This window comes from Canis aureus, chromosome 31 (assembly GCF_053574225.1).
Source record: "Canis aureus isolate CA01 chromosome 31, VMU_Caureus_v.1.0, whole genome shotgun sequence".
In the NCBI taxonomy this organism is placed as follows: domain Eukaryota; kingdom Metazoa; phylum Chordata; class Mammalia; order Carnivora; family Canidae; genus Canis; species Canis aureus.
Genome location: NC_135641.1, coordinates 40,830,494 through 40,842,972, shown reverse-complemented (window position 1 = coordinate 40,842,972; position 12,479 = coordinate 40,830,494). Strand labels below are relative to the sequence as shown.

The window sequence follows — 12,479 nt, the reverse complement described above, 5'->3', positions numbered from 1 at the left end:
AATTTAGCCTTTTTTATGTCACAGGAACCCAGTGAAGGATGACTCAAGTAACAGGACCATGGTACCACTTAAGGATTTAAGAGGAATCACCAAAAAGAACAATATTGGTGATATTGGTGGAGGGGGATAGCAGAGAGATATAAAAAAGAAATATATGTGTAATAAAACATCTGGCATAAGCATAAAACAATTCAGAGGAACCATTACTTTTGTGGGCAGGGACTGTCTAAGGAAGTGAGGGATCTCTCAGTTGAATATCTTTTTTTGGTCATTTGCTATTTGTTTTGTCTGGTTTGGGTTGGTTTGGGGTTTTTTGAAAATTAACAGAAGGTTAAAGGGTGCTTTCTAAAAATCTTTAAATGAGAGCCAAGAATTTAAATTTGATTAGAAGTAAAGGGAAGAAAACAAGCATTTCTTGAGCAACTATCAAGTGCCAAGCTCATGTAGGTCTCTTACTAGTATTTATGTCATTTCATTTGGCAACATGTGAGGTACGTGTTATCTCTTAGGCTCAGAGAGGTTCAATATTGATTTGCTCAGGGCCGCTCAGATGGTAGGTGTTGGAGGAAACAATTACACATCAAACTGTCTGACTTTAAAAGTACCGTGGCATATCAGGTTCTCCATGTGTCATAAATAATGCTGAACCCAATGCTTCTTCAATAAGGCACTGTTCCTTGGGATGGAAATTCCAATCTTCTTTTTTCTCTATAGCCTTTCCCGGAGACTCTTCTTGGATTCCATGACCACAGTAAACTCCCCCGTGATGTGTGAATTATTTTTACATTTGAAATAGTCCTGACATAGACATTTAGGTAAGATTTTAGCAATGGCTAGGGAGCCATAAAAGTGACATCTAGTATTGCAACCTGCCACTCCGCTACTCTTTTGACTCCCACGCTTTCAGTCCCACCTTTTCTGCTCACCTTTGTCAGTCCATGTTCTTGGAGAGGAGCTGCACACACATGAACGTCACATGAAGGAGCTCGGCTGTATCTTGAGTGTTAAGGGGAGCCACAGAAGGATGTAATAAGATAATATTTATTACTTATGCTATTAGAATAAGATAATATTTATTACTTATACTCTTACTGTTATTCCACAGGGGAGTAATAAGAGCAGATCTGAACTTGAGAGAGCTCATTCTAGAGCCTGTGTGGAGGATACTTCTTCAGAAAGACAAGATTGGAAGCAAAGATGTCTGAGTGTGAGAAGAGGGAGGGCTGGACCAGGGCCATCCCAGTCAGCACAGAGAAAGGGGGACACAGTGAATAAATATTTAAGAGGTGTAGTTGCCAGGACATGGTGATCAAGTCAGGTATGAGAAGTCAAGGACGACTCCAGGTTTCAGGCTTGTCCTGAGTGCATGAGTGCTGGCAACCGAGCTGGAGATATAGGAAGACGAGCAGGTGTCGGGGACAAGGAGATCATCAGCTCCATTTGATGTGTCTGTGGGACACCCAGGAGAGTGTCCAGAAAATAGCCCGAGGTAGAGCTTGATGGGGCAGGAGAAGGGACTGGGAGATAAATACGGAAGAAAAAGCCACGGCAAAGGAAGAAAAGTAAAGCAAATGGTGTGTGGAGGTCAAAGGGGAGAGGATTTTGTGAAGAAAGTGGTTAATAGTTTCAAAGGCTGTGGAGAAGTCAAGGAAAATACAGATTGAAAGGACTCCATTGGGCTTGGCTACGTGTAGGTCATTCACTGGCAATCTTTGCCATGGGACCGTCAGTAGAAGAAGAGAAAAGTTGTTAAATATGGCCTAGTGGTTTAATATGTTAAATTGTCTTATAGTTCATGCTCTTCAGCACTAGATTTATTATGAACGCAGAGCACGGTATCACTTGTATCTGATATGGGGTGTCCGGTGGCAAGCTTCAGTACCTCATTGGCTACAATCCCAGGCAGAAATCCTCTTGACTCCTTCTATTAGGTTCTTAAAATGGCTTATTATTAGTGATGAGATGTGAAACTGAATTAACCCTAAACGACAAGAGTAGGACTCACACATTAAATCCAATCACCCCGTCTTGTCTCTCATGGTCAAGAAACCACTTTACATCTCCCTGGACTCCTTCCTTGTCTCGCACGCTACCTACTACTAAGTCCTGCTGATTCTACTTTCTAAATATCTCTCAAACATATCACCTCTTCTCCATGCCCACTAGCACTACCTCGTTCATATCTCATTATTCTTCATCTGAGCTCTAGGTCCTCCTGGTCCAGGTGATGTTTCCCCTCAGTCCCTATGAGTCAATGGAGGACTAGACTGTGCCTTGTTCATCCTTCTGTCTCTACCTTTAACCTTCAGCACGATATCTGGCACATAATATATGCTCAATAAATGCTGAGAGGCAAGAATAAATAATGAATGTTGTATTTGGGGCTTTGGAGCCATATTCCTCAAGAGGTGACAAGGGTAAAGTCACATAATAGTGCACACAAGATATTCCTCTTGCCCAATAGGTACTAATTACCATCCAGTACCTACCTAGGAATTCTATTGCTTTAAGTAGTAGCTTCCTTTTTCACCCATGACACTAGGGTAGTTATGTGAAATAAGAGAAAAAAATATTTAAAGCAATATTTTTGCAAATAAACTGGAATTTGAAGTTCCTTACTTATTTAGAAATATAATGGTAAGTTCTGCAGCAACGCCTATGGATCTAGAGGGTATCATGCTAAGGGAATAGGTCAATCAGAGAAAGACAAATATACAATTTAATTCATGTGCGGAATTTAAGAAACAGAAAAAACAAAGAGACAAATGAAAAAAATTCTTAAACACAGAACAAATATACAGAAGGAAGATGGGTGGGGGAATGGATGAAATAGATAAGAGGGACCAAGAGCACAAAAAATATACTTTCCTTGATGAGCACTGAGAAATGTATAGAATAGTTGAATCATTATATCATACACCTCAAATTAATGTAACACTGTGTGTTACTTATACTTGAATATTTTTTTAAAAAGACAACCAACAAGAACTAACTGGTTGATATGAGATTGAACTGGTTGGTCTGATATGCGATTGAATTTTTTTTTTTTAAGAGAGTGCAAATGGGGAGCAGCAAAGGGAGAAAGAGAGAGAGGATCTTAAGCAAATCCCATGCCCAATGCAGAGCCCTTCTTGGGGCTTGATCTTACGACCCTAAGATCATGACCTGAGCCAAGATCAAGAGTTGGACACTTAACCAACTGAGCCACTCAGGTGCCCCGACAGATTGAATATTGAGCAAAGAAAGTTGTTTTTCTAAAGCTATTTAAAGCGACCTGTGTATCTGTCACAACTCTCACACCACCTTGCTTGAGTAACGTTGTTGGCACGTATCACTTCCTGAGCTAGCAGAGTAAAGGCCGTACATGTGTGTACCCCAGCGACACATCCGCATGGCTTAGAACAAGTGCCACTCCTTGCTACTAACAGTCCTCCCTTCTGATTATTAATTTTCTCCAATGGAATAAAGTTTTCTTTGAAAATAGCAGACTGAGGGGCTCCTGGGTGGCTCAGTTGGTTAAGCATCTGCCTTCGGCTCAGGTCATGATCTCAGGGTTCTGGGATCGAGCCTGTGTCTGGCTCCCTGTTCCACGAGGAGCCTGTTCCTCCCTCTCCCTCTGCCCCCTGGTGCTGTTCATGCTCTCTCTCAAATAAATAAAATCTAAAAAAGAAAGAGAGAAAGAATGAAAGAAAATCACAGACGGAGACAGAGCTGGAAAGGTCTTTGGATGTGCCTGGCCAAGCCCCAAGGCCTTGGAGATGAGGAAGCTCGAGTATACGACCACTGATGGCTGTGGGGGTGAACTGCTGCGTTGTCCACAGTCCCCTGGCCTGTAGGGCCTGGGAGGGGAAGTGACACTGTGTCATTGGTCACCCCTCACAGCCTTCTTTGTATTTTACCTTAATTACTTCATCTGTGTCTCTCATTCTTTCCTGGGGGAATGAACCCAGTAACACCCAGTAACGAGCACGGCATAGTCTCCTGGTTAATAACACACAAAGCGTCCAACCAACACTGTTACCTTCCTAAATGGTTTTGTGTTCATGTATTAGCACCATTACGGCCATTCTGAAATATTCACCAGTAATTAATTCCGTTTTCTTTTTTGAAATCAAATTTACCTGATTATAGAGAGTGGAGGCTTCTTTTTTTTTTATTTTTTTATTTATGATAGTCACACAGAGAGAGAGAGAGGCAGAGACACAGGCAGAGGGAGAAGCAGGCTCCATGCACTGGGAGCCCGACGTGGGATATGATCCCGGGTCTCCAGGATCATGCCCTGGGCCAAAGGCAGGCGCCAAACTGCTGCGCCACCCAGGGATCCCCAGGCTTCTGATTTCTTTTTTTTTTTTTTTTTTGGCTTCTGATTTCTATCTAAGTTTCTGCCCTTTTGTGAAGCCAAATTTTCTTCTGCGTTTTAAATATATATTTTATTTGTTTTAAATACAGCATTTAAATTTTTTGAAAAATATATTCATAATAATAACATTTTGGATAAACAGTATGGAGCAAGGGGGGGGAACCCAGTAGGATATTTTATTTATTTTATTTTATTTTATTTTTATTTTATTTTTAATTTTTTAAGGATATTTTATATTAAAAGATTAAACTGACCGAACGTCAAAAGGAAAATATGCTTACAATGATGATCAAGTAAAAAAATTTTTTTAAAAAGTAAAAATTGACCAAAAGCAACTGTCTGGTTGCCTCCCCACCTATTGCTCTGCTTTGACAAAATATCAAGCTTATTTTAATACAACACAATAGACACTTTGGCCTCATTTCTTCTCTTCGTAAGCTGCTATCACCCTTGGCGTGGTCTTACTGATTGAATGAAATGAAAATAGCCTGGGAAAATATAGCTTCCATTTCTAAGGGGTGAGTTAACTTTTGTCTGTAAGAAACAGAAGAAAGACCCTCCACAAAGTGCAAGTCTATGCAAAGCCACTCGGAGTCTGTAAAACCCAAGAAACACCGTCTAAGAGGAGTGGGGCAGCAGTGAGAAGCCTGCCTCCAGGGAGCGGACCCTGACGCCACATGGCCTGCTTGACGTGGTCACCTGTGGAACGGGGACAGTGGGCTTGGCCGTGTTGTGAGGAATGAAGGAGGTGGGCACCTGACAAGGGGTAGCTGCCCAATAAATGGCACCTACTTTCACTCTGCTCCTATCCAGCCTTCCGGCAGCACCACTGTCATTCCACAGAACACAGTGAGATAAAGGGAATGCTAATATCCTGAACTGCAATTATTTTCCTAGATTCTCATTTTTCTGTTGACCAATTTGGGGAGGCCACATGAAGGAACTTGTGAGGAAGAAACAGTGAATTCTGACTGTTGTGTGGTCCTGCTTGAGGTTTGCTTGGCTCTCCCCGAGGGGATTTAGTTCCCAGAAGCCCCAGAGAGATCTTGGTAAAGCCCAACATGAGGTTTCAGACCTTTAGGATGAGAGTCCTAATGAAGTTGTTGCAAAACACATTTCTATTGCTAGTGATGCAGGGTACATCCACTAGAAGACGTGAAGCCAACGTATTTCTGCAGATTTGTCTTTTGTTTGGAGGAAGAGGCTCCTCCACTGATAAATATTCTGTCCTCATATGTTTTTGAACTGTTTAAAGGGTTTACCTACATCTTGTGTGGGAAGCAAATATTTCTCAATTCACTGAAAAAAAAAAAAGAAAAAAAACCACTATATCACATGATAGGGGGAAAATATTTTCTTTCCCCTTTCATTAAAAAAAAAAACAAAAACCCAAACATAACAATGAATAATGAAAGGAAAACAGACGGAGCCGTTCCATTCCATGCAGGAGGGGCGGAGTAGCTGCAGGGGACAGCTGCAGCGCGTCTGGTGTCCCAATTCCTTCCTTTCCCATCACTTTATTACTTACTGGACCAAGAATGTAGACAATTTCGGCTATGGTTGTTTTGCATTTTAGTTTCTCAGCTTAATCCTACATGGTGCTCCTTTGGCCCCTGCACTGAGTCCTAAGCTGACGGGGTCACTTCAGTCTGTTGTGTGTAGCCACACATGGGGGGCTCCTATTCCTTTACCAGCTCCGCCTCTTCCCATGAGGCCCTGGAAATTTGGAAGGACTTGAGGTCTTGGCTTGGGCTGCTGTTACAGGTCGAGTGGCTTAAACAACAAACATTTCTCACAGTTCTAGAGGCTGGAAGGCCAAGATCAAGGTGTCAGCAGATTCAGCGTCTGGTGAGAGCCCTCTTCCTATCTGGCAGATGGCCACCTTCTTGCTGTATCCTGACATGGCAGAGAGAGAAAAATCTGGCCTCCTCATCTTCTTCTAAGGGCATCTTGGAAACTAATCCCATCAAGGGAGGTCTACCCTCCTGACCTCACTAAGCCTGATTATCTCCCAAAGGGCCCACCTCCTCATGCCATCACAGGGAGGAGTAGGGAGTTTTGCAGAGACACCAACATTCAGCCCGTAGCACTCATATTTGCTTTTATCAAAATCACCAAGACCTTTATGTCTCTTTCAAGCATTTCTCACTGTGGTTTTGGTTGGGGACCAACTGACTGCATGCTCACACACCAACACCATGTCACCTTCAGTGAGATGCTATCAGCTGTTAGGGCCTCCCTCCCAAATCCATATAGTGAAGCCCTAATCCCCATGGGACAGTCTTTTGGGAGATTATTAAGTATAAGTGAGGTCATGAGGATGAGACCCCCATGATGGGATTAGTGCCCTTATGAGAAGAGGACGGAGATCCTTTCTGTCCAGGAGCAGGCCCAGGAAGGGCCACATGAGCACAGTGAGGTGACTGTCCACAAGCCAGGTCGAGAGGCTTCACCAAAGACCGACCACACTAGTACCTTGATCTTGGACTTCTAGGCTCCAGCACTGAGTGAAATAAATGTGTTGGTTGAGCCACCATATCTATGGTATTTTTGTGATAATAGCTTGAGCTGACTGGGATGCAAGATGACTTTAATTCTTTTAAACTGAAAACGCACAGAGAGTAGAGAAATAATGAATGTGCTGCTTCCTAAGGGAGTGTTTGATTCGTTTCTGAAAACATGCTTCTGAACTTACAGAAAAACTCTTAGAAGGGAAGATTTCCATCATAATATTGACTGTTACAGATCTGAAGAAAAAAGATTCTGTTCTATAATATAATTACAATCTCCCTTCCCCAATTCTTCCTTCAAACTATCACTTTTTTCTTATTTTTACAAATTTTCATAGCTCTTGAGTTTCCTGATAGGTGATGGGCACTAAGGAGGGCACGGGAAGTAATGAGCACTAGGTGTTGTACGCAACTATGAATCACTGACTTCTACCTCTGAAAACTAATAATAATACAGTATATGTTAATTAAATTGAATTCAAATAAAATATTAAAAAATAAACCAAAAATAAAAATATTACTATCTCTCTCAGCATGTAAGGAACCTAATACTATAACTCTATGGAAACTCATTAAATGCATAATCACCATGTAGAATTCTATATCCTTACTAGTGATATGCCGTTTCTTCTAGGAAAGTTGTGTGTTTCTGAGAATTTTGACAAAGGATACATTATTTCACTACTGGAAATTGGGCCTAATATAGCTGAGATTTCTACATGGTTACATGGCAACACAGGTTTTTTTTTCTAATATTTTACTTATTTATTTTGGAAGAGCAAGAGAGCGTGTGTGTGCTTGTGTGTGTGTGCGTGCACAAGTCGGGGAGAGACAGAGGCAGGGGGAGAGAGAATCTTTTTTTTTTGTATATTTTTTAATTGGAGTTCGATTTGCCAACATATAGCATAACACCCCATGCTCATCCCGTCAAGTGCCCCCCTCAGTGCCCATCACCCAGTCAACCCAACCCCCAGCCCACCTCTCCTTCCATTACCCCTTGTTGGTTTCCCAGAGTTAGGAGTGTCTCATGTTTTGTCACTGAGAGAGAGAGAATCTCAAGCCGACTCCACATCTGTGTCTGTCTGACATGGTGCTCTCCCCTACAACCACGAGATGGTGAACTGAGCCAAAATCAGGAGCCAGACACCTAACTGACTGAGCCACTGAGGTGCGCTCATGGTAACAAAGTTTTGCTCAAGCTACACGAGCTCCTTGTGGGCTCAGGGGGCAGGGGTGCATTTATTAATACAGAAACTCATATTCCATTATGACTCATATCCCATTATGTCAGCCACTCACCCTTGCTAATGAAACGTGATCTGCTGCCATCATGGATTAAGTGGTGTCAAGTCATTCAAACACACTTACCAAAGATTTCGTGCTTATTACATTTATCGAGAACTCTCACCCAAACCAGTGCTGCATTTTATGCAAATGGGAAAACTGAGATTTGGGCCAGAAGTTACACTAAGAAAATCCTGTGCTAGGAAGAGAATTTACCCCAGAACCTCGTGGGGCATGTGTTAAAAAGGCATATTCCCTGCCTCCAGACCCAGAATTTCTGCCCTAAGAATTGGGCAGGATGGAGGCCAGAAATCTGGTTTAACAAGAACTGTGGGTGATTCTGAGGTCTTTGATCCACTTTGAAAAACATGTTGTAGTTGTGTTGGGTCCTATATGGAGTTTAGAAATCACAAACAAAGAAACTACTCTGAGCAAGATGGGCAAAGGCAAAATTCTGAAGTTGGAACACTGTGCTCTGTTTTCAATTAATTTTCTCTCTTTTCAGGCACTTTAGGTGGCCTCGCTATTGGGTTTCCATCAGGCTCTTACCAAGCTCTGCAGATATTTTTTCATCCTTTTCTCTCTGTCCTCCCTCCCATGTTAAGCCTTGGGTGTCATGGCCAAGTTGGCAGCCTGATGTCTGATTAGCTATCCATGCCAAGGGGTTATGAGTAGCCAATGCTTTAATGTGTGGTTCTCCAGAGTTTGTGTTCTTTTTAACAAAGGGCTCTAGGAAGTTGGGATGGTCTCTACAAGGGAGAAACCTCAAATTCTAAACTTCTAGATGCACTGGCAGTGCAGCAGGGGAGGTCATTTCAGTCTGCTAGCCTCAATTCTCAGTGGGCCCCCTTGTGAAATCAACTCTGTTCCTAAGAATGTACAGGATTTCCTTTGCAGACTTGTGTAGAAGTTGAAGAGGACAAGACTGACCACAAAAGGTATTGAGAGTGCCAAGTTCTTGTCTTCTAGCTTTGCTGATTTGTGTTGATAGGATCAAACTGGGAAAAAAAAATTGGCTAACATAACCCAAATTCACCTGACCTTAATATAATACTAACTTGACTCACAAAGCCAGTATAAGAGTTTGTTGTGGGAAATACCTCTTTCCAGGAGGAGGCTGTTCGACTCACAATGGAGTGACCCAGTTTCAGACATAGGAATTTGGAATCAGCAATCACTTGTGCTGTTCTCCCAGTGATTCTCTCTAACCCTCCTAGAGGCTGGAACCACGCACCTTGATGATCTAGCAGAGGAGAAGAGGGTACAAGGTGGGTGACAAGGGGGCCCAGGATAACTCTGGCCTGTTAAAGAGAACTAGCTATGGGTTCTCAATCTGGCCCTACTGCTCCTTAGCTGTGTGACCTTGGGTAAGTTACACGAACTCCCTAGCCTCTGTCTACTGTCTGTAAAAATGGGAAGAACACCGACACGTAGCAAACATTCAGCTCCTATTTCTATTACTGTCATATTATTGATATAATTAGCCATTTTGGAAAAAGAGAGCTAAAATTGATGTTGGGGTACCAACCTCTCTACAGGGGCAGACGTGGAAAGAGCGGGGAAATTTTGGTTATGCAAGAGACAACGGTGAGTAAGGGAGGCAGATGAAGTGCTAACATGCAGACTTTCCATTGTAGCATTCGGGATGGAACAAGACCTGGTTCCCCCTTTCTGGAAACTTACCTGTGAGTGTCTCTTCCAGATACGTCCTGCAGAAAGCTTGATGAGCACTGTCAGGGACACACAGAGCATGGCAAAGCTCAGGCACAGGTCAAAGGCTTGAAGCGCCAGGTGGTACTCTTCGTAGTGTGGTGGGTCCACACAAACTGATGGGAATTTTGCATATGGAAACGGAAAGGCAACCGCGTAACCGAGGTAATCGGTCCCTGCAATCCCTGAAAGTGAGTAGAAGCAATATGGGCCAAGGAGGGCAGATTCCAAGGCTACTGCAAAGTGGAGTGGACATCCCATCGCGCTCAGAATCACAAAGGTGAAACTAGCTTCCCACTGGAAATAAAGCAAAAACTAATGGTTACCTTGGGGACTAAACTCTTCAAAAGCTCCTCAGCAATATGAAGAAAGAAAGAAATGTCAGGCGTTCATCTCTTTCGCTGGGAAGCGAAGGAGAGACGGGTTACATCACAACTTTCTCTTTTGGGCTCTTTGGTTCTCCTCTTGAATCTGCACTATGGAAGAATAATGTATCAACCAACCGGGCCAAAAATGAAATGAATGCCATTCAACAAGCATGTGTTTATATATCTTCTATCAGGTGTGGACAGCCGGTGTGGGGTGAGAAAAACAAACACGAGTACACAGAATCCTTGCCTCATGCTGGCACCTTGGGAGTCGGGGCATGGTCCAGGGTCCAGCAGCACTCCATCCGGGGGAGTTCGTTAGAGATGTGGAATCTCACACCTCACCCAGATCGACTGAATCCGAATTCGTATATTAGCCGGATTCCCGGGTGATTCACGGGTACACTGAAGTTTGAGCCGTGGGAAGGTGTATGATGGGATCAAGGTAGTCCTTCTATACCGTGGGATCGCTTGGCTCCATACTATTGAAAGGCAAGATATCATAGATATTTCTCTCATTTTCCCTCATTTCCCCTCATTTAGGGGGAGAAGTAACCAAGACATTGGAAAGAGACCCCAAACTGAGGGGCTGAGCCTTAAAAGTTGATTAGACACAGAGGAGCCTGTAGATCCATTTCTTCAAAATGAAATTCAGGGGCATTCATGTCGGTTGTGTTCTCCCCAAACCATAATACTTAAATATTTACAAGTCTCCTAGTTTATTACTGAAACCCATCATTGTGGGGCATCAATCAGAGAGAATTCAGTGATAATTGGAAATCACGTTCTCTATGTTCCATCCTGAACCGGCAGAGATTTGACCTTCAAACCTATTCACCCATCACACCCGATGTCTGTGTCTTTACCAGGTATGTCCGGGTCCGCTCTCTGTGAGCCAACAGCAGAAGCGTGCCCGTCGTGATGGCCTGTGGGAGGAAAATGGAAAAATAACATCCGTGATAGAGTGTACCCCTGGAAAGAGTTCAATCCGTCTCAAGGTTTGACAACTTTATTATGAACTAGAAAGGACAGCAAATGGCTAAATGGATTTATGGCTCGCATCTCCTCCTCATCTGGGATGACAATGAGGAAAAGAAGCCATCAGTGTCATAAAGACGTGATTCATACGCGCTCATTTTTTGATTTTCGGCGTTGCCTTTGCCATCACAATTATAACCTTCACTACTGTAAGGTGTCACCGCGGGGAAAGCTTGGCTTTATAACCCTTGCCATATGTTTTATTTTGATTAATTGTCGATTGTTCATCTTTCTCGCACATTGCTAAAATTGCAAAGGGGAGGAGCCGGAAAGGAAACATGTCACAGAACCCTGAAAACCTGCCCAGCGACGGCATTATCTCTGATTTTCTGCTTTTCTTTTGAGATTCCGCAGCCTCAGCCTGCTGGTGGGATGCAACTATGTGATTCTTGTTTGCTAGGAACAAAGATTATAATTAGAGGGACATTAATCGTTCTGGGTGCAGTGGTGTTCAGCTGTTCAAGAGGCTTTTTTTTGTTTTTTTTTTTTTTTTTAGTCTCCTTCCAGGGAAAAAGACCCAACTTGCAGAATGAAGACAGTTAAACAAAGGAAGGAATGGTGTCACCAGAACTGAGCAATATATAACAACAACAACAACAAAAATTCTAGGCTCATCTTTGATTCAGCTCTGGGTCCGATGAAGGAGACCTTTGTGGTCACTGAGCCTGGAAACCGTTTATTCCCGACCCATAAATCACTTGTTCCTGGTCAAGGAATGTTTTGAGGTTGACAGAGAAAACCAGGAAGAGGCTGAAATAAGATACAGAATGAGGGCAGGACCAAAAGTAGTTACAAATTAGGTTTTTGACAGAGAAATCAATATAACTATATGTATAGTATACATACAAATGCATGCAAATTTAAGGAAGAAAAAAATCAGAGTTTTTTACTAATACGGTTCTGGGGTATGCTGCTTCTGGAGCTTCTGTGTCCAGCCTGTTTTTTTTAAAAAACAATATTTTATTTAAATTCAATTTGCCAACATTTACTATAACACCCTGCGCTCATCCCATTGGGTGCCCTCCTCAGTACCTGTCCCCCTGTTACCCCTCCGCCCCCCTCCACCCACCTCCCATCTGGCCTGTTTTTTGTTGTTATTGCTGTTTGAGTTTGGTTTTTGTTTTTGTTTTTGAGCTCCAGCTCTTGATTTTCCTGGCATGTTTTATTTTGAACGTCCGACTTAGAGAATTTAGTTGTTGGGGGTGGGGG

At 42.8% G+C, this 12,479-nt stretch overlaps 1 protein-coding gene across 1 annotated transcript in view; it reads right to left on the bottom strand.

Moving 5' to 3' along the window:
• TMEM212 (transmembrane protein 212) overlaps positions 1-12,479 on the bottom strand; it is a 32,619-nt gene that overhangs the window by 12,460 nt on the left and 7,680 nt on the right. Inside the window, exons 2-3 of the mRNA XM_077879563.1 lie at positions 11,099-11,158; positions 9,838-10,161 (exon numbers count right to left, since the gene is read on the bottom strand). Coding sequence (XP_077735689.1) covers positions 9,838-10,161; positions 11,099-11,158 — 384 coding nt within the window. The remainder of the gene's footprint in view (positions 1-9,837; positions 10,162-11,098; positions 11,159-12,479) is intronic.